A 23,643-nucleotide genomic window follows, 5' to 3' on the forward strand; every position below is an offset into this window, starting at 1 on the left:
GCAATTGTGTAATGTTAATAAAGGTTTCTCACTGTATTCACTGTGTTAAACTGTAATTAAAGTGCTTAACAATGGTTGCTATTGGCTGAGCACTCTTGCCTGGTTGAAGTAAGCACAGCAGTGAAGATTTACACTCACAATCAAAATCCCTTACAAGGAATTTGCTTTGCTGACTTGACGCATAACAATAACCAAAAACCTATATAAATATAAAAAATATAAAATTGACAAGATAAACAAATCTAGTGTCACCATTCATTTTCATGCACTTAATTATTTATTATGTATTTAGCTATAGGAAATTTGATATTATCAGCAAGACTGACTCCAAGACAGACATAATTAGATAAATAACAATAATACAGAAACCAAGAAACAATTTGAAAATTTGAAAATTCCCCAATGTGTGCTATGTTACACACCATTATTAAGGACAAAGTGCTGCTAAGTCAATTATCTGATTTATGGTTATGATGCTGTAACACAGGTCTCTTTCTGTATTAAAGAGGTGAACATCTACATTTTCCTTCAATGTTTTATTCTTCTTTTTTGTTTTTGGAACATACTGACTTTAGTAATGATTAGGAAATTGTATATTATATTTCTTATGTTTCCTTTAATACTACTTTTTCTATTGCTGTGGACCTTACAAAAGGATAAAAGTTAGACTACATAAATTCAAATATTACATTGTTAATTAACCTAAAATATTTTAAATTAAGTACTTAATCAGAATGTCTGACATTTATGTTATGGGTAGCCTATGTCCTTTTTGTCTTTGCTTTTTAATTTAGTAAGATATTTCCAAATGACTAATTACTTATTTTACACAAAATTGTAAACCGGCAAAATGCTTACTCCTAAAAATACATTTGATATGTTTATATATCAAATATATTACTATTGTTATTAAGACTTAGCAGCATCCCTCACTGTTTGTCTGCCCCAGACCTCACACTGTGAGTGCACATGAACTGAATTTCATTTTTGGTAATTGAACCTGAATTTAGTTGTTAAATGAAATTAAAATTAACCAATAGGCTAATTCAATATAAATATGGAAAATAAGAAACACTGAAAACAATGTAAGAATAACATTCAGAAAAGAATGAATAAATTAATTTGTTTTTGAAACACATTTTTTAATTTGGTATTAAGGTGCATTTCAAGTTTATTAGGAGTCATTTCAGCACTATGAGCATGACCTGTTAAATAAACTCAGAAAATGGCACACTATGGGTACAGCTCCTGGTCCCGGAATAAGGACCTCGGACAACAGTTTATTTACAGAAACTTTTATACATTCATTTTCGCATTGCATGTCTTGTTGGGTTGGTTTTCTACATAAAGTTGATAGAAGACGGGAAATCAGGGAGAAAGAGAAAGAGAGATACAACACTGAAGCCGCTCTCTGATCACAGGTTACATTAATGGTAACAGCTGCAGTGTGACAAGCAAGCAAGCTGCATTTATTTCACTGTGTATCTTGCTACATCTTTAGCTGGAGTGTGAATCATGTCAAGGCCTACTATTATCTCACTGTGGATCGGCATTATAATAATAATAATAACAATAACAATAATAATATATTGCACACACATATCATAGTATTTCACAATAAACAAACAAAGACAAACAAAAAATAATAAAAAAACAAGTCTAAACAGTTTAAATTAACTTTCATTTTTTCTTTTTTGTTTCTGTGTCGCTTTTCCTGATGGCTAGTAAATATGGCTGGTTTGGGTCTCTTCTAATACTACTAGCAGCGTATATATACAGTAGATTACCAACCCTCCACCTCACCCCAACCAGGAAGATAAGTCATGCTGACACTAAACCAACCAACAATCAGTTTTTTTCTCAGATATCAGGCTTATGTCAGCAGGCTCATTCTACAGAGGAACTCTACAACTGGAATAAGGTCTTACCGCTGGGTTTTAGATTATATCCTAATCAGATTGATTTTTAAAGCTTTGGTTTTCAAGGCCTGCCCAAATTACAGAAACAGCTTTTATAATTCTTGTGACATTTAGATATATAGATCTCCGACCTTTTGCTTGTGTGACCTTCACTTAAGTAAGTAAATTATACTTTCCCTATCATTGGTTTGGGTTATTTGGCTGTTTAATAGAGCCAGATAGCCAGTGTGAAGTCCACACATGTTGTTCTGGATCTACAATTTTCTATAGTAACATTTGAACAGTCTATTAATGCTTGTTATGTTTAGTACTGTATATATTTATCAGGGGTTAGTGCACATTGTGACAACTGTACTGACATTTGTATTAATTTGTATGATTATTATAATCTCGGGAAAGTTTATTCACTTTAATTCAAATACTCCCCTTTTAGGGCTTTTACACTAACACATAGGCTAGACAATTTTGGGAGAAGTCCTACCCTGACATCTGTAAACTTGTAGCATTGCTTCAATTACACAATATACTCCAACACTTCCACCATTCTATCCCTGCAAATTCATGTAGAAAGAAATGGATGGAGTATTTTGATCAGAAGAAAAACTGAAAACATTCTTGCTATGAGGAAACAGTGCAGACAATAGAGGAGGGATATGGCTGTAGCTGTTTATCGTGGAAACAAAGCGCTTCCCAGTGAAGTGTGCTAAACAGATCTGCAGTAACATTTTCAGGCAGTTGTACTTTACCTAAATACGTCATACTACTTCTTCTCCACTGCATTTATTTTAGAGCTGTTGTTTTATTTCAGGTTTAAATTTTCATCCAAAACACATCAGCTTTAAAATTTATTACACTGTTGCACTCTCTGAGTACTCAGAAATAGCTCATCCTTGACCAGCTGCAACATTAAAATGTGTGTTTATGTGTTAATGCATCAGTAATAATAATAAGCCAGTAATATATAATAATAAAATATAGGTGTTCTTTTGATGATGATGATGCACTTTTGGTGCTTACGTACTTTCTGCCTGAATAGCCCACCACTGTCCTTTTACTTAAGTAAAGGTTTGAATGCAGGACCTTTTACACGTATTACCTTCGCATAGGTAAGTAATGTAATCTAAATGATCTAAATACTTCCCCCATCACTGGTTTGGGTTACTTGGCTGTTTAATAGATATGTTTTAAATTTCTGTGGCAACCCCAATATGGTGAAAGTGAGTGGGGAGGTCTTTTCAGGTGCATACTTTCACATTCAAAAATTCTAACAGCAATATTGCTTTAAATGACAAAAGTAGCTGTCTCTGTTTTATTGTTGTCATTCAAGCAATGGCCACCACAAGTAACTACTGACACATTCAGACCACTGTCACAAAACGTATCAGTATGTAAATCTCTCAGTTTCATAATTGGGACAATGATGAGTCAGTGTCCTGTGACTCTTTTTAAAGGAAACACATGATATTGACACATTAGGCAAGGCAAGTCCATTTCCATAGCACATTCCAGCTACAAGGCAGCTCAAATTTGCTTTATAGAAAACCTCAAAAATATTGAGGCAAGAGAATAGAAAAAAGGAACAAGCTAAATACAAGAATAGAAGTTGCACAATTTAGGCAGTGGCAAATTTTATTTGAACTGAGAGTTGCAGCAGACAGAAGTTTTCTGGGAGTTTGTTCCTGATTTATGGTGCATAAAGACTGAATACTTCTGGACTGTTGATAGTGTAGAAATGTAATTTGTCCCTAAACCATGCAGTGCTTTAAAAACCAACTGCAATATTTTATAATCTATTCTTTGACAGACAGAAAGCCTAGTAAGACCTGGAAAGACACCATTACAGTAGTCGAGTTGACTGAAGACAAATACTTTTTTTCTAGATCCTGCTGTCCTCCTTTAATCCTTGACGTGTGACAGTAAAGTAGGCTGACTTTGTAATTGAAATTGTCTTGATGTGACTGTTGAAATTCAGGTCTGAGCCCTTGACTACACCAAGATTTGCAAACTGTGTAACAATTATCCAGTTTTTTGGAAAGGAGCCTTAGAAATTGAGATATTTCATTAATTGCAAATAAACAGAATGTGCAGTTAAATGAGTAAAAATTAAACTTTCCTCTTACTTTTAGTTTCAGATTTACTCTCCAAAGTAATCACCTCTATAATGTTTGATCTGTCTTAGCAGCGACCAGCTTACTGTATAACCATGGACGGGCACTATGATACATGTATTTAAAATACCTATTTCAAAAACAAAATAGGATTTTGTAATTTGTATTAGATAGGACTGATGAAAATATCCTCATATTTTGTAACAAAATACTTTAGTGTTTGGTATTTTGTAGTTTAAAGATACTGTAAAATACTTTGTGAGAAGTCTACTGCTGCCCCTGATTGACCTCAGTAATTTGAAATGAGAGTTGAGATCAGAACATGAAAATTTAATTGACTATGTGAATGATCATGAATGATCGTCATCACCTGTACACTATATACTACCATGAATAGCTTTGGGGCAGTCAAAAATGAAATTGCTGTATGACTGCCAGGCTGAGCGGTGTGAGTTTAGTCCTGAGGACCAGGTTTTAATGCAGACTCCTGTTGCTAGTTTACTGTTCCAGGCGAAATTTACAGGTCCATATACAGTAGAGCAAAGTCTCAGAGCAAAAATACTTAATTTTGTCCTGCCTCTGACTTGTTAATTTGTTAAAACTTTCTTAAAGTCAATGTGTAACTGCCAGTCCCATGCTCATTGTTGATTCGATGGGGGAGCAGATGTCAGAGAGTCTGATGATCTTGACTAGTGAAAAAACATAACTTTAAAAGCTTGTTTTCCCATTTGCCTAAGTCCCAAGGTACTGAACCCGATGTGTTAATTCAGTATCTAGCTCTGTTTGTTGATATACCACCTGTGAGAGAATGTGTATATGTAGGTGTGGCACAGACACGTGCAGAGGGGGGTGCAATGGGTGCTTGAGCACCTGCCCTTTTGCCCTTTGCTGCCCAAAGTGAACCTTTTTTCATACGCAAAATTTCCTTCATTTAATTTAATTTAAAAGTTGTAAAGGCCCTTTTGTGAAGGCCTGCCCGATCAAACTATCAGTAAAATGAAATGATAATAATTTCGGTAGTAAATAAAGTTACCCCATTGATGACCTTTCACCTGATGACCTCATCCGTGATGAGCCCTCTCGTTCAGACACCGTTAGTGATTCAGCAGCTCTGCCTACAGGACACCTTCGATTCCGCCAGTAAGAGGGGTTTGCCGCAATGTGCTTGTTGTGGATTGTTGCAAAGAGAGTATGTACAGTTGTTGTTTATATTGCTGTGTGTCGCCTGCCTGTAGAAGTAATATCAGCTGCCGGCTAACACGACCACACACCAACAGCTAACGATACTTCTACTCTATAAACAAAGGTGCTCTGTTCACTTCGTTCTGTTTGGGGGAGAAAAGTTTCACGGGCGTCGAGAGATCTGATCTTTTCTATGTAATTTGATTAAAATCTTTGCACTTGAACTAGTATTATTAAAGTAACTTAATAAAAGCCTTGTGCCTTAAAATAAGTATAACAACATTGGTAAAATTCTAAGCCTATTCCTCCGATTTATAGCCTCCTTCAGCCCTTTAAAGAAAAAAAAACAATCATTAAATTCAGAACAGTATTGAATATATTTACATTTGACAGCAACAGTAGTGTTTACAACAGCTCAACTACAATAAAAACTCAATAACTGGAAATACATATCAAAATGTCAGTGCCAATGTAAAATAAATAATATTCCAGACAGTGAAAAAGAATGTATGAATTGTTAAAACAAACATAGGATATATATTAGCTGATTTAACAATTCTGTGACCAGATTCAAAAACATTTCATACATTTTTCTGAAATCTAATAGGTCCGTTTCGTTTAGAATTTTACCAATGTTGTTATACTTATTTTAAGGCACAAGGCTTTTGTGGTTAGGAATATTATAAAAGATTAATGCTAGTTTATTTATTTAGATATATGATTAGACATATAGTCAATAAAAATCCAAATATATCTCAGATTCACAATAAAATATATAAAATCATCACAATTTTTCATAATGTAGACACACAAGCAAGCAACACAGACACACACCTCTGTCTATAGATTTGTTAGTCTCACTCTTATCCCTGCCATGGCCACCTTCATCCTTTCCTCATTAATGGTTCCATCCCAGATTATTTCCCACAATTTTTTTAAATCTTATTTCCTCTACCTGCAGCTCTTAGTGTGTAGCTCTGTGAGTATCCCCCTAGCAGTCAGCCTTGGTAGTGGCTGCAGTATTACAGCAGGTCAGTCACTGTGAGCTAGTCCCAAACACTCAACAATCTTTTTATGGTCACATAATTGTGTAATCAGCTAATATATATCCTCTAGTTGTTGTTATATCTGTAGTCACAGATCACCTCCAGTAGTATCAGCAACAACACAACAACAGCAAAGCTGCATCCGCATCCATAGCAACCCCTCAACAGCAACTGTTCCCTGTAAGTTATGTCAGCCCACAGTGTTTTAAAGCTAGAGTTGGGTATTCCCTGTTTCTTTTTGCGTCACAGCATTTGCATTTACATAACAACATATTTCTATGTCAATAGTATGAGAAGAGTCCTATTTAAATCCTTGTTCCTTGTGCCTTTTTTATACTTTGAGCACCTGCCCTTCCAAATGTCTCTGCACAGCCCTGGTGTGGCAGCAATCGCTTCAGGGTGTTGGATCACGGCTCACGAGATCACGAGTATATAAAGAAAGGATGCTGAAAGGAGTCTGAGTCTACAGTTTAGACTGTTTATCTATCTATCTAGATATTTTAGCTTCATTTCACAAGCTCCCAGTATGTTTTAGAATAGACTTTAAAATGTTATTGATTCATTTTAAAGCTCTTCATGGCCTCTCGCCCTGTTTTGTCTCTGACCCTTTAGTCAGTACTGGCTAGAATGTAATGAGTTATCAATTAACAAGTAGCAAACACAAATATAAGCATGCTGTGTAACATAAGCATGACACTTTCACTGTAACAATCACTATCAACAAGCATATGAGTATAAACAACAAAAATATGCAGAGCATAGAACAGTAATTCAGAAACATATTTTGGACAGATTCTTACATACTAGTGGCTAGCACTGAATCACGTCATTTAACTAGACAAACAGAACTAGACAAACTAGAAAACAACTACTAACTCTCCAAACACACTCTCTAATTATAAACATTAAACGGTGTGTAACATAACATCAGAAAATATACATTCACGTTCTCATAGATGCACGTGCACACTCGAAAGAGAACTGTCGATGACAATTTACCATAGTGCATTAAGTAAAGTCTGCTCCTCTGTGAGTCTCACTCACTGCTGTGTTTGGGGGCGTGGTCAAAGTGTGCACACCGAGTGCACATGCACAGAACATAATCAGGCACAAATATATGAGGAGAGAGCATACACAGAGGCATGACCTTTTTTACTTATTTGGTATGCAAATATGTCTTCAGGGAAGCCTCCATTATGTTTCGGCAGCATCCCAAGGTAGAGTGGGCTGTCTGATGAGCCACACCTCTGGGCGAGTGTGGAGTCTGAGCTCTTGGAGTCTGCTGATCTACGATGAGGACTACCGTTCTGATGGTGCTGTTCTCTTTCTCAGTATTCCATTTCTGTCATGCTTGCAGGGTGGGGAGGAAGTGTTGTATGAAGTGCCTCCAGAAATGATTGGCCAGGACTTGAGACATAGCCCAAAGGCCTAGAGTTGAGGCTGTTCTCAGCCTCCATCAAGACAGTTGTCAACACTTCCTCTGGCACAGTCTGAGCGCCCAGTGTTGAGGGCTGTCTTCACAGATCGCACCTCTCTTTCCCATGACCCGCCAAAGTGAGGAGCATTGGGTGGATTGAAACGGAACCGGATTTGTTCAGCTCCCAGCTAGTCTCTGAGGGAAGGCTCCAGGGAATTGAACAATTAATGCAGTTCTTTACTTCCTCCCTTGAAGTTGGTGTCTTGATCCAATAACAACTCAAAGGGCTTTCCCTGCGAGTGTCTGAGGGACATTAGAAAGGAATCAGAATCCATATTCACCAGCAGGTCTAGGTTGACTGCCCGGGTGGTAAGACACTTGTACAGGATGCCCCAACTTTTTCTCAGTGCGGCTTTGACTTTGACGAGCATCAGGCCAAATCGGTCTTTTCCAGTTGAATAGAAGGCATTTTGGAAGAGCCTGAAACTTGAGGGGGGCAAATCTGCCATGCGGTTGGCTTCTCCAGTTCCTTCACTAAGGACAGTTGTGTTGATGCTTCCTCACTGCTTCTCTACATCTCAATATCCAGTACTTCCTGCACAGCTCAGCAAAGATACGTTTGGCACCAGGGTGATGCAACTTGTTATCACAGTGCTGAATTAAGAGCTTTGTGACCTGGTGAGGGGGGCTAGGAGAACTTCCTGGCTCAAGCTGTTACACCCGTGGAGTCTACCTCCCACTCAGATCAGGTCAGAAGACTCATCGTACTCGGGAGCAAGGGTAACCAATCCGCTGCTTGCAGGGATGGTCTTTCCTGATTTGATTAGCACAAACTCTTTGGGAAAGCTCTCCATCTGAGTATGTTTCAAGAGGGCCAACTCCACTTTACAAAAGTTGTCAGCTGCAGGGTGAGCAGTCAGTCGCCTTGCATATCGAATGTGCAGTGGCTTCCAGGATTTCCTGATATGTGCTGAACTTCTATATGGAGTTATATAACTAAAGTTCAAGAACAGGACCACGCCTCTCTCTCACTAATTCGACCACCTGCGCCTCATTCAGTTCCTCCAATCAACCACCCGCACTTCACTCATTTCATCCACCTGTGCCTCTCTAATCCAATCACATGTATCCAACCCCTTTCTCCACCGTTTCTCAGTTCTCACAGCCCTTCGACTCAAACCCTGTTTTCTCACCTCTTTGTTGGGCAGCACAGTGGCCCAGTGGACAGCACTGTGGCCTCACAGCAAGAAGGTCCTGGGTTTAGACCTCTCTCAGCCCAGGCTTTTCTGTGCAGAGTTTGCATGTTCTCCCTGTGTTTGCATGGGTTTTCCCCAGATGCTACAGTTTCCTCCCACCATGAAAGACAGGCACGCTAAAATCCATAATTTTCTACAACAGGAACCACAGGGGGTTCATAAGCAAGTCGCTTATCGAGATGAGCCCCCACCCTGAATCTACATTTTATACGTAATATTGGCGTGGACCTTGTTAGTGAATGGCCAATGCTTTGCTGGCAATAGAAGAAAGGGTGGCCCATACCTCCAGGGATTCTCTCCAGCAAGCTGAGCTAGTGTTCCCTCTTGTAATATCATCAGGAAGATTGGTTGCTGAGTCGATATAGTGACAGGCTTCAGGGTCAGATAGCTCTTGTATGTCCCACAAATACTTTATATTGACATGAATCTGACTGGAGCCAGTTAAGCACTGTGTCTTTCCAGTACACCACCTCCTGGATGTCAAGAGTGAGCTCTCTCGTCAGGACTGAAGCCAACTGTGCTCCTGTCATGGCTCCGCACAGTTGGGGATTGAGAGTTGCTTTTTGGAACTTGACTCGACTCGACTCTGACTGCCAACATTCAGGAGCCGTATGTATTAGCTCCTAAGCATTATGATGGAGATATGGGATCAGAGTGTGGAGGAGATGTGAAGATTTCCGCACTCTAGGTGCAGCGAGCAGATGGAATGACGAGTCCTTGCTGGGAGTATTTCAAAATGCACTGTCTGAAACTATTACAGGTGAACTTGTATCTCAATACAAGATGAAACCTCTTCTCTCGATCAGTTAATTTCTCTTGCCATCAGAGTTGACAATCATCTCCGGGAGTGCCACAGGGAGAGGGCCTCCTTGTATCAGTTACTCCTCGGCACCTCCTTAGCGACCCCCTCCGGAGAACAGCCCCGAGTGTGCACAAGGCTTCCCGACCCCGAGCCCATGGAAGTAGGCCAAGGTAGCTAACCCCCAAGCAGCGAGCCCAGTGCATCAGTTCTTAATCTGTCTATATTGTGGTATGTCTCGTCACTTGCTTGTCCCATTCGCCCAGTAAAAGAGTCTCACCGGTAGTGAGAGAAATAACCGAAGAGCTAGTATCGCTCAGCCCTGTTTGCAGCTCCATGCCTCCCTCCAGTGGCAGATGAACATTAAGACAGTGACTATAGATTGCCCGATGGAGGCTAAGGCCTTGAATGGACAGCTTTTGGCCCGAGTATCTAACCTGACTGTTCCCCTCACTTTGAGAATCTCTTCTTTTCGCTTCCCAGCAGCTGAGAAAGAAATGGAGAAGTCTATACTGGACTCTTTGGCAGCAGGAATAATCCGACCCTCATCATCACTGGTTGGAGCAGGTTTCTTTTTTGTTTGTAAAAAAAGATGGCATACAGTATAGATTATCGGGGTCTTAACAACATTACAGACAAAAATAAGTATCCCTTGCCCTTAATTATCTCTGCTTTTGACTTGCTACACCTTGTCATGACCTGGTCCGCATTTGTAAGGGAAAGTCTAATTGAATCATCACCATTTTTGAGCTACATTTTATTTATGAAATATCATAGGCTAAATAAAAAAAATATTATGATTATTATAACACTTTTGTTTTTGCCCCCATTCATCATGAGCTGAACTCAAAGATCTAAGACTTTCTCTATGTACACAAAAGGCCTATATCTCTCAAATATTGTTCATAAATCTGTCAAAATCTGTGTTAGTGAGCACTTCTCCTTTGCTAAGATAATCCATCCACCTCACAGCTGTGGCATATCAAGATGCTGATCAGACAGCATGGGTATTGTACAGGTGGGCCTCAGGCTGGCCACAATAAAAGGCCACTCAAAAATGTGCAGTTCCATCACAGCACAATGCCACAGATGTTGCAAGTTTTGACAGAGTGTGAAATTAGCATGCTAACTGCAGGAATGCCCACCAGAGCTGTTGCCCGTGAATTGAATGTTCATTTCTCTACCATAAGCCGTCTCCAAAGGCGTTTCAGAGAATTTGGCAGGACATCCAACCGGCCTCACAACCGCAGACCACGTGTAACCACACCAGCCCAGGACCTCCACATCCAGCATCTTCACCGCCGAGATTGTTCGAGGTGGATGGATTATCTTGGCAAAGTTGAAGTGCTCAATAACACAGATTTTGACAGATTTGTGAACAATATTTGAGAGAAATAGGCCTTTTGTGTACACAGAGAAATACATAGAGTCTTGATGATGAATGGGGGCAAAAACAAAAGTGTTGCGTTTATAATTTTGTTCAGTTTATGAAAGTTTGTTCAGATTAAATAGGGTGACCGGTCCTCTTTTTCCCGGACATGTTCTCTTTTTGGGACCTAAAAAATGCGTCCAGCTGGGATTTCTAAATGGCCCTAAATGTTGGGTTGTTGAGTCTTTGCATTGCTTTAACTTTTTTCTTTAGGTCCCGTCTTCTCACACGCCACCATTGGTCGGTCATATAGGCCTAAATGTACTTCTCGCAAAGATTAGTCAAAATGCATCTCAATCAAGACCTTCAGCACCACAGCAACAGCTAAGAGACAGAGCAGCAGCTAGAGTAAAAAATGCCCAAACGTAGTGCTTGAAGTGGGCCAGTACTCACTGGTACGCAGAGTACAGGGACTTCTCACAAGCTGCCTGTTCCACATACGTTTTATTTAATGTTATAATCTATAATGTAGTAATACACTAATTTATACAAGTTACTCCTCCAGGTTGTGGATAGAGCCTCTGCGATTGACAGATGTAGTGGTAACAATGCAACTATGTTATTGAACTTTAATTGGGTACTTTTATTGGCTTTGTGTGCTTCTAGATTCCCAGCACCTTTATTTTACATTGTACTTTTATACTCTACTACATTTATTTAGCAATAAAAAATATTATCCACAAACACATTATGATGCATTATTATAGATTAATAGCAGCAGTAGTAGTGGGGTGGCGATGGAGCAGTGGATAAGACACATGCCCAGGTACACAGTGACACAGCCACCAATGTGTCCCTGAGCAAGACATTTAACTCCTAGTTGCTCCAGATGCTTGCAACCTCTAATAGATAGCAATTGTAAGTCACTTTGGATAAAAGTGTCAGCTAAATGTAAATGTAATGTAGTTCAAATTGGCTCCACCTTTACCTATGATGTGCACATTGATAATAATTGCAATCCAATGATATAATAGAAATTACTCTGAAACGGGCCATTCTACATAATGAGTACCTACTTTTCCTTTTGGTAGTCCTACTTTAAATATAGTTTGATGCTAATACTTTGTTGTACTTTTGTACTTTTTCTTGTAATTTCTACACTGTGGTACTGCTACTTCAGTTAAAGTAAAAGATCTAAGTAATGCAACGACCAATTTTTTAAACCATCTATACAAGTGTATCTACTGTATATATCAGACACGTTTTCTCTATGTTGATGTTAAATAAAGACAAATTAAACATAGACAGTTTTAGTGGCATTTAGTGGTGAAGGTTGTGAATTGCAACCAATGGTTCAGTCACTGCTCACCCCTCCCTTTGCAAGCGCGAAGGAGAAGCTACGGTGGCTGACATGCTCTGTCGGCTCTTGTGCTAAACAATACTTGTGGTCCTCCATTTTTCCAAATTCCACTTCTCTTCTTACTTCTAACAAACCAAACGACTTCTTCTTCTTCTTCCATATTCAGTGAGAGATGAATAACCACTTATACTGAATAGGAGTCTTGATATTTGTGGTCACTTGGGCACATAAAAAGTTTTATTTCAAATTTGATTCACTCCTGAAAGTGTTTACACTCTCTGAATGAGACAGAAGGAGGAAGAGTCATATAAGGCACTTTGTACCATGTTGACAGACATGCAAAGTTATATGAAACAGGGTATAAACAGACTGGGACAGGGAGGAAGAGACAGACAGAGAGAGACTGTGCACATTGAGTGAGAGTGAGAGAGAGAATGGAGGATAGAATCTGAATTGGTTAATTGGAGTCACTGCTTTTTTATTATAGACAAACCCTTGATTCTGTAGTCCAACCAAGTTTTCTTCCCACTGACTGTTCTGCCACCCTACCAACTGGTCAGATCTTAGTGAAATTGCCATATCGAGGTAAGCAGAATTTTTTCTGGAATAAAAATGTTTGTGAATAATGCAAAAAAGTAGTAATGTTATGGAAATAATACCCGATATCTATTAATATTGCATTGTTTTCATAGAAAGTATTTACTTAGTAGAAAGTTTTTTCTAATGTAAGCCGTTGACAGCCATTTCTGTAATTGGGATTTTGTTTCTGGAATGAAATGTTGCTGGTAAGGTTTTTTCCAATTTACTGTACCTTATGACAGAAATCTTAGAGACGGAAATCTCAAAACCTCAGCAGATAAAACAGAAACCTCTCCATGGCCCACACCAGTGGAGTTAAATAAGGAAATATGTTTACATACTTTGGGTGAAAATACCCTTATTGTATATATTTAGAATAAGAAAAAAAGGTTCAAATTTTTGAATATTTTTTTTACATCTTGATTTTGTCTGGTTTAACATTATGATTAAAAACAATTTTACTGTCTATAAAATCTGCTAATTTGAAGCTTAAGAAATATAAGCCAAATGTCCTGTTACATTAAAAAAATATGTATTATGCAATGCATTGTACTTGTAGTACTGGTAGTACTGCTGATATTCAGTAATTGAGCTATTGGAATCACAAGACCAGTATCCTTGCTGAACCTGAATCCATCCTCAGATAAAATAAAGACAGCCAGCATTGTATGGATGACTTAAACTGATGAGGCAAATCAGAAGAAATCTAATTTTCCAACAGTCATACTGCTGGGGGTACATTCCCTTGACAACCAGCAACAATAAATATGCGAAACTATAATTTTGTGTGAATTGGTTAAGAGGGACCAACTACTTTCACGTGTGAGCAGATGAGCTTAGTTATCGGTTATTACTAGGGTCTGTATACCTACTAAAGTAAAATCTGGATGCATTCCATTGCATTCACATTAATACACAAAGAGACTTGTGTTAAGACCATGGACTGTATAAGACATGGACGTAGTGTCTGTGATGTCACCCATAGGCCATAACCTTACTTAAAATTCACCCCCTGTACAGATGTCATGAAGGGGGGAAATTAGTTATAGAGGCCAAAACTGTTTTTTGTACCAGGCAACAAACTATAAAGCGGGGCATTTTAACATGGGACTGACTCACTTTGGAGCCAGCCAAGTGCCCATTTGAGGATCTGTTGTTATTGGTACTTCGGCATTGGCTTCATTTATCAGCCCTGGAGGTTGTCGCTTGTGTTAGACTCAGCAGTACCTTTAACAAATAAATCAGATAATTGACTTACTGGTCCCACTAATTTGAGAAAGGTTGGACATCATGTGAAGGAGGCGTGCAGTAAAGGGTAATGAGAAGGGGCGCTTGTTGTGTGATATGATATATTGCATTATGCCAGTTTGTGTGCGTATGAGTGTGTATGAGTATGTTTGTGTCTGTACAAAACCTGAGGTGTTTCTTGCAGATGGCCATAGCGGCTTGTTCTGTATCTTCTTCTTCTTTTTGTCTTTTTATTGGCGGCAGGCAAAGAACTTGTTTTGTTTCCGACCTCTACTTTTTTTACGTTGTTAATTACAACCATGTTTAACGTAGCATATACCACAAACTCCTGAGAAAACTACACTTTAGCTTAGTTTATATACTCCAAACCAGTTGATTGAAAACACCTAATACAGTTATTCTTTTATTATTTTTTGCGACATATCAAATTTATAATCCAAATTTGCTTGGGAATTTAAATAGATAACAGCTGACAATCCTATCATGCTGATGTTTAGCATCAGTATGTTATTTGCTATATTGCCTCCATATTACTATTTCAGTTTAGCATGTTAGCATGCTAACATTTGCTAATTAGCATTAAATATAAAGCACGGCTAGGCTGATTGGAATGGCATTAGTTTTGTAGTGTTGGACAAATCAACAACTGATGTGAAATAATGATGGTGGAAGAAAAAACAGATGGGGAACAGGAATGGCTCTATCAAATTTCATGGCACTATTCTGATTTGATGAGACACAAAAATCAAAAAGGTCAACCTAAAAAAGTAAATGTAATGTAATTCTTAGAGCCACCCATCAAATGACCACAAGCAAAGTTCCTGGCATCACCATTGATTCCTTCTCTCTTTTTCTCCTTCTCTGTCAAGCCTCCTCCAGACCAACAGGATGACCCTTCTCGACTACCCTGTTCCAGAGTTGGATGTTACCTTGCAAGAAGTGAGCCGTGTCCTGCAGCTCACTTTAAGTCCTGACCTTTACCCTGAGTTTAAATGCACGATGGAACAGCAGAGGGAGCTCCTTCAAGAGGCCCACCAAAAAATAGCAACTATTGCTGCAGGCCAAGAGAACTGGGTGACGGAGCAGTTCAAGAGAGCTCTGCTGTCCTGTGCTGACCCCCTGCCCACTTCCACAGCCCTGCCTGTTGTTCTTCTTCCTTCCCAAGTAAAGCAATGTACCCAACTGCAGAGGGCAGCCGCTCTGCTCTGGGCAGCAGCAAAGCTGTACAGTGAGCCCTTGTTACTGGAGGGCAATGTGCCAATGGAGCGCACACAGCAGGGTGAGGTATTCGCTGCCAGCCGGATTCCTGGCAGGATTCAAGATGAGATTAAGGTGAGATTACTGACAAAACACAACTGGAAAGAAGATTTTCAGTTTGAAGTTGTCAGGCAGTACATTACATACTGATGAATCTTAAATTAGTTTCTTTTTGGACCTACCTACCCATCATACCTGTAAGGGTTGGATCCAAAATTCAGAAATTTAAAGGAGGAGAGAGGGGTTTATGAAGTTATTCAACCATTCGACAAGCACTTCTGAAAAGGCATACATTTTTTCATTGCTGACCACCAGTGGTTTAACTTGCTACCTCGCTGCAGTGAAGTACAGGTTTACTCCAGGACCCCTCACTGCTGGGTGTGGTCAGAGATGCTTGAAACTGTTAACCAAAAAGCACAGCAAACACAGCTTTCTGGCCTGATGTGAAATGGCTCTTTATGTTTTAGAGCTATTTCTGAGCTGTAGCTTTGTCATTTCATTTCCAGGTCTACCCAGATAGCCTCCATGCTATCATCACCTGTGTTGGAGGAGTGTTCCCTGTTGACATACTGTGGCGTCCCAGTACCGGGGGTCCAGTTTCAGCTCGATCGTTCAATGACATCTACAAACAGCTGACTCAGGTGATGGATCAACCCAGTGCAGGAAGACAGAATGATCCCTCTGTCATTTGCAGCCTCTCAGCTCTGGAGCGCAAAGCCTGGGCTGCCACCAGGGAAGAGATCCTGGAGCAAGGAGGGGATGCAGCGGCATCACTGGGGCTGATGGAGAGTGCTGTTCTGACACTCTGCCTGGAGGAATGCAACGCACCCTCTGAGCTGGCTGATATCCTCAATGCAGTGAGGTTGGGAGGAGGAGGAGGCAGTCCATGCCTCAGATACTATGACAAGGTATTGGATAGAATTTGGAAAACGATCCAAGCTGAAATCAGATTCCTTGCCTCTTTTACACACACACACACACGCACACACACACACACACACACACACACACACACACACACACACACACATACACAAAACTTTTAAAGTAAAACATGTATAAATATTTTAGTAAAAGTGTGAAGGCATAAGCATAAGGCATAAGTTATTAGTGCTGTAAGAGATGGTCACAGTACTTACTGATTTAAAGTGGACTTAAAACCCATATGTGTTGTTCTATTTTTTGACAGGTGATGAACCTGGTGGTATTCAAGGACGGCACAGCTGGGATTGTATTTGAACACAGTGCTGTGGATGGGATGGTGGCTGGTCTTGTGACTAAGCGTGTGTACAATCTGTCAGAAACTATTGATTTAAACCTAGTCCATACTGACACAGAAAATTTGAATAGGTCTATCATAGTAAACAGTGTTATTTCTGTTTACCCCGCGTCCCTAACATTCCCCTTGCAAGGAGTAAATACCCCCAATCCGAGCCCTAACTTAAAAGCAACACATCCAGTTCTCACATTTGATGTGCCCTCCTATCCTGATGTCTTTTCTACTCTCAGAGGACAGAGAGGCTTGTATGATGCTTGGATCAACTTCTCCTTGCAGCTTTCCCTGAGGCAGACTCTTGGGGAATCTGCTGCCAAACACATGCTTGTAACACCTACCCATATGCGCCACTACAAACATGGCCGATGTGATCCTACTTACTCACTCACCATGCATTCTCGTCAGTTAGTACGTGCCTTGGAAGCCTGTGTTGGCTCAGATGACACAATCCAATACACTACTGACCTCCTACGCTTGTTCCATGTTGCATTTTTGGAGCATAAGAGCCTCATCAAAAACACCAAAAGGGGTCAGGGAGTTGGACCCCACCTAGCTGCCCTGCGTCGATCATTGCCATCTGACAACCCACTGAAGAAGTTCCTGGACCCCTTTGGATGTCCAGCTGTGTACCTCACGGGTACAGATCTGATGGAAGGTGTGGAGTGTGGCGTAGGGAATGTTTATGCCCAAGATCAGCTTGCTGTAACCTACCTCGGTAAAAGAGACAAGGTTCGCATTGTGCTTAATGGGAAAGGGAGCTTTGCTCTGGCATTGGAGAAGCTTCAAGAAAGCCTTAAGAAAAACCTGAAGTTAGTGATGCGTCTAGCTGTTAGATATGCCATTGCATACCAGATGGGAGCCCTGGAGTGTTTGCTCCAACAGGGTCAAAGAGAGGAAATGAATGGAGAGAGAGATCACCACCCAGAGAGCCCAGACTATACTCTAGTGATCCATGGTGGTGCCGGAGAGGTGATGATGTTGAACACAGAAGTGATCGGGGCTATTGAGTTTGCTCTACAAACAGCCTTAACCCTTGGATCCCAAGTGCTTCAACAAGGTGGCAGGAGTCTGGATGCAGTTCAGAGGTCAGTAGAAGCTTTGGAGGACTGCTTCCTATTCAATGCAGGTAAAGGCTCAGTATTCAACAAAGATGGCAAAAATGAAATGGAAGCAACCATTGTAGATGGCAATGCAATGAGGTCAGGGTCTGTTGCTTGTGTGCAAAGTGTGAAGAACCCGATAAAAGCTGCCAGATATGTCATGGAGAAAAGCTCACATTCACTCATTGTGGGAGATGGGGCTGAGGAGTTTCTGCAAGGGTTGGAGGAGAAAGAGAAACCTGTTGGGCCTGAGTATTTCTACACTGATATACGTCACAGAGAGCTAACTGCAAATCTCAGTAGTGGAAATGCCTCAAAAAACAATCATCCTCAGACAGTTGGAGCTGTGGCCTTGGATCGTTGGCATGGGTTGGCTGCTGCATCCTCCACAGGTGGGTTGGTAGGAAAGCTGAAAGGGCGAGTTGGGGATACGGCAGTAGTAGGGGCAGGAATATATGCTGATGACAAGGTAGCTATTACCTGCTCTGGAGATGGAGATGTATTTCTGAGGCAAACAGTTGCACAGAAAATAGCCAGTCTCTACCACCACAAAGGCCATAGCCTTAGGCAGGCATGTAGAGAAGTGATGGCTGAAAATCTGTATGGGATCTGTGCAGGAATCATTGCAGTGGACACTAAAGGTGATGGCATCATTGAAACAAATGCTGCTGTGATGTTTGTGGCCTCCATGAGAAGTGGCATTTCACGAGTAGAGGTCCTAAGGCCACTGAAGAGCTTCTCTGATGTGATCTGGGAAACAGATGAGCTGGTTGCCTACCTTGATCCCAGCCCCTGGATCCCTGGTTCAACCATTCTGACTAAAAAAACTCTTAATGGGGCAAGCAGCATCTTCCAGTTGGCTACACCTGATTTTGTTGCTATGCTGCAAGCAGCAAAAGCTGTGGCAAGCTTGCTATGTGAGCGATTGGGAGTGCAGCGCTGTGCCTTGGTTTTCAATCCAATACCTGATCAGCCAGCACAAATCAGACTGCTACCGCTTCATGGTATAGAGCCAAAGTGGCAGCCCCATCTAGCCAATGAAGAAGAATTCCACACATTCCATCCTGGCTACTGCACCTCAAAAAGTGGCCCACACTGGGATGATGAGGCACTGGCCCAGGTTCAAGCCAAGATTAGAAATGGACTGCCAACACCGAATGCACCCCCTTGCTTTGACTTTTTTGGAGACGCTTCCCATGATAACCTGTTCAGTCGTATTGTGCGTGGAGAGCAGCAACAGTGGAGAGTGTGGGAAGACAGTGAGCATGTTGCCTTCCTGACACCATACCCAAACACTCCTGGACTCACTGTTGTGGTGCCACGCAAACCACTGTCCAGTGACATCTTCAAACTACAGGAAGCTGACTACAAAGCACTGATCTTAGCCACTTATAAAGTTGCCCGACTACTGGAAGAGGGGATGAGAGCTCGAGGCGTTGCACTGATCTTTGAGGGCTTTGAGATTGACTATGCTCATGCCAAGCTGATCCCTGTGTTACCTTCACCAGATGGCACTAATCCTGCTGAACTGCAACCAGAGTGCTTCCAAAGCTACCCTGGATATGTGTCATCACTGGATGGGCCAGCAGCTGACCCTGGGGCCCTCAAAAAGATCCACTCAAAAATTACAGAGTGCAGGCCTCCTCATTCATGGGAAGACCCTCAGTCTCACTCCACACTTGCCATCAAGAGCCCGTGGTATCGCAACCTGTTCCAGATTCAAGACACTCTTTTCCACAGCACAGTGGAATATTTTCACAGTTCCTGCCAGTACTCTTATGCTCTAACCCCTCTCACCACAGACACCATCTCCTCACCAATGGGCCTAGGATCTGACTCAGAACCAGTTTCTGTTAACCTGCTGGGCCAGGACATCTACCTGGCTGACTCAATGCAATTTGTGCTTGAATACTTCCTTCGCTTCCAAGAGAACCTGCCAGGGACGTACTACATTTCTCCCAGCTTTAGAGGGGAAGACCCTGATGCCACACACTTGAACCAGTTTTACCACGTGGAGTGTGAACTGTTGGGTGACATGGACAAGGCCATGTCCATAGCGGAGGGATTCCTGGCTCACCTTACCAAGGCTATGCTGAAGAAACACTGTGATATGATCCTAAACACTGCCGGGACCCTTGCACATGTCACAGCCATGCTGAGCAAGCTGGATGGAAAAACAGCACTGCCAAGAATCTCTCTAGACCAGGCCATTCCCATGATGCCCTCTGCTGACTGCCTAGAGTGGGTCCAAGATGGCCAGCCCCGGTTTGGCAGAAAGCTAACACGCAAAGGAGAGCGGGTCTTGATCGAAAAATATGGTGGTGCTGTGTGGCTGACTGAAATGGACCATTTGGGAGTTCCCTTCTACCAGGCATATGTGGAGGGCACTGGGCGGGTTAAAGCCAAAGCTGCTGACCTTCTCCTGGGGCTGGGTGAGACTGTGGGTCTTGGCGAACGTCATTCCACCCCTGAGATGGTACAAGAGGCCCTCAGGCACCATGCCGTGCCAGAGCAGTCCTACAAGTGGTACATTAACATGCGGCAAGTGAAACCACTCCTCACCAGTGGATGGGGCATGGGGACGGAGCGCTACTTGTGTTGGTTGCTTCAGCATGATGACATCAGAGATATAAATATAATTCCTAGGATGAAAGGAATGAAGTACATGCCCTGATCATCAGTTCTTCACAGGTGTTCAGGCCCTCAGATGTGATATTTGTGTAATAATGGGACCAAAGAAGAATATACAATATGACTTTAAACCATTAAAATTCCTCAATAATCCAGACTTTAGGACTTTCATACAGGTTTGGGTTTCTTCATCAATAACTTTTCCCAATGTGTCTATAGATAGAAGAAATGTCCTACAGCCTTTAGTTCTACCCAACCCATGTATCCTTCAAAGTTAAAAGTTTCTGTAAATTGAGTGTTTTAGAACCAGAACATAAACTAGAGGCCTCATCACAGATAGAATAAATAGAGAATGTAGAGTAAGTTAGAAGGTTAGGTTAGGTTTCAGGAAGTAAATCTTTTGTTTTTCTTTAAATGTTAACACTAACTCCTTTCTTAGTGGCACTGTAAAGCTACAGTATCAATGCAACTGCAAAGTGTACACAGTAAAGAATACAATAGTAGTGTAAGAACAACTTTTCAACAGTCTTGAAAAAATTGTTATTCAAGGCTGTGTAAACTATAAATCACTTGTTCACTATGTAAGGGCCCCCGCGGTTGACGATGGATGGATGGATGGACTATGTAAGGGCAACATAAAGGAATGCATTTGTTAAAGTCCTTGGACATTGTATTAACATGTTTGCAAGCAATTCTTTGTATTGTCCCTCAATATAGTGTTTTGTTAGGGGTCCAAACCCGGCTGCCCAGCAAGGCATTGTGGTTCCCTGTACCAGCAGAGCTGGGAACCCTATTGAAATCGTTAGGATTTTCATTATTCCGCCGCTAAAACTCATACTGTAGTCTAGACGGTAAATGCTACAGACACGAAACGCATATGGTAGGTCCAAACTACTGCAAGTACCTCAGGCGCAAAAATCTGCACACTTCTACCACTAGGGAGTGCATATCAAAAACCTTATATCCATGCGTTCGGGGGATCGAGCTGAATGTAATGGTATAGGCCACGCCCATTTCCGCCTAGACTTTTTTTTGCTACATCGCGAAAACTTATTAATCGCGATAACTAATTAACTCCTCTGAAGCCACAAGTCCGATCGACACCAAACTTCTCTGGACCAAGCTGATGAAAGTTTGTAGAGGAAATTTTGATACGACAAAAACTGTTAAGATGAAACGCTAATAAATGTTTGCGAAAAATGCTATAAAAAGGAAGTGATGTTATATCTTTGCTTTGGAATGGCCAATTGACAAAAAATCCCTTTGACTTAAATGAATTTTATATCGCCATAACCACAAGACCGATTCATACCAAATTTGGGCCAATTGTTCCCCATGGGGCCCTGATGACACCTCAAACATTTGGTGCAATTTGGCTTAAAGATGGCACTACAATCAAAACTCAAAGACACCATTCATTTCAATTGGATTTTCAACCAAAGGACATTTTGCCTCATAACTACACGCCAATACATCGCACGTTCATAAACCTTATGTCTACATGTTTGGGGGATGCTGCCGATTCTGATGGTATAGGACACGCCTCTGTGCAATGACGTCATTTCGCTAAATCGCCAAAACTGTAAAACCTATTTTAATTCATTCTTCCGAAGCCGCAAGTCCGATCGACACGAAACTTGGCACGGACCATCTCTGGACCAAGCCAAACAAAGTTTGTAGAGGGAATTATGATCTGACAAAAAATGTCCCAATTACAAGCTAACAAATATTTGCGAAAACGCTAAAAATAAGGAACTATAACATATCTCTGGCTTGGAAAGGCCGATCAACACAAAACTTGACGACCTTATGTGCCATGCCCCCCTGAGGGGCTGTGCAAAATTTGGTACAGTTAGCCCCTAGTTGGCGCGGGGCCAGATGGGGCAGCTTGCACCAGGAGGCTTGGACCCCGCTTACAACTACTTGCAGTTCTAGTTTTGTTTTGTTTCTATCAAATTGTTTTGTATGCCTTATCTGTTCAGTCAGCGGTCACTCTGATGAGAAACTACTTTTCAGTTATTCCATGTTCTTATATGATTTGCATTATTTTTTAGTATCCTGCATCAAAATAGCACATGTACCACAATATGTATGCTATTTGTGGTATTTATTTTATTTATTCCATTTAAGTAAAGCCACTGAGCAAAGCCAGTATTTGCCACTTCATCAGAAATATATATATACACACACACACTGTATATAATTGCCATTTAAAGGATTTTCACATATCTTCATTATCTTCCCTGGCCATACAAGAATGTGCTATATTTAAAAGCAATTATATTGCTGGAAACATGAATTACAGGTTAAAAAATATAAAACAATAAAATATATATAGTTGAATTCTCTGGCACTGAGTGGCCTTGGAGATTGACTGGGGCAATTCTGCAATATTTCCTGATAACATCAATAGCAGACTGGTTAGAGACCAATACATCAATTATTATTTAAGTGGATTTGTTGTTTTTTGATGTAGCCTTTTCTTTAACAATAAAGGATCATGTGTTACTCTTCCATGTGTATTTATTCTTTTTGGCATTGGTAGTACACAATTTGTGGTTATTAGGTTTAATTTGTATTCTCCTCCCAAATTATAGTCCTAGTTCACTGGACCAATAAGTTGGCTGTATAGTGCACTGTACATTCATGAAACAACAGGGAGAGAACACCACAATGTTTTTTTAACCTTTTATTTTGCTGGTATCACTTGTCTGCTGAGAACATGGGAGAAAGAAAATTAAAAATGATTAATACATTGTGTTATATTCATGCATACATTGTGCATTGAAAGTATGACTTCTCTTTCTAGTTTCTGGATTTCCAAGTCCAATTTCCTCAGTGTCTCTTTTATCTCTATAGGTCCTAGTCCTGCCAAGGTTTCTTATTGCCAGACTGGCTGTACAGTGTCACGGTCCTGTTACAAATATGATATTTTTGATGAGCACCTCATCACTGACTTCTTATATATTGTCCATATGGACTACATAAGTATTTCCACAAGATTTTCTCTCCATTTCAGCATCAGTAAATCTGTGATTGACCTCATGGTCTCTTGAAGACATCTGTGAATGTGCAATTAATTTAGTTACACCTGAC

At 40.8% G+C, this 23,643-nt stretch overlaps 1 protein-coding gene across 2 annotated transcripts; it reads left to right on the forward strand.

The window, feature by feature from the left end:
- The first annotated feature begins 1,877 nt into the window (after positions 1-1,877).
- On the forward strand, positions 1,878-23,061 carry LOC119885252. 2 transcript variants are annotated; one of them, XM_038695379.1, is made up of 5 exons: positions 1,878-2,076; positions 12,944-13,041; positions 15,153-15,615; positions 16,047-16,448; positions 16,730-23,061. In XM_038695379.1, the coding sequence occupies exons 3-5, from the start codon at positions 15,172-15,174 to the stop codon at positions 20,588-20,590; spliced, it is 4,707 nt and encodes a 1,568-aa protein (XP_038551307.1). In that variant the 5' UTR covers positions 1,878-2,076; positions 12,944-13,041; positions 15,153-15,171; the 3' UTR covers positions 20,591-23,061. The 2 variants fall into 2 exon arrangements, with proteins under 2 accessions (XP_038551307.1, XP_038551306.1); XM_038695378.1 differs by lacking the exon at positions 12,944-13,041.
- The last annotated feature ends 582 nt before the right edge of the window (positions 23,062-23,643 follow it).

This window comes from Micropterus salmoides, unplaced genomic scaffold (genome assembly GCF_014851395.1).
Source record: "Micropterus salmoides isolate LMB-PRFRI ecotype aquatic unplaced genomic scaffold, ASM1485139v1 Ms_hic_scaffold_10, whole genome shotgun sequence".
Classification (NCBI taxonomy): Eukaryota; Metazoa; Chordata; class Actinopteri; order Centrarchiformes; family Centrarchidae; genus Micropterus; species Micropterus salmoides.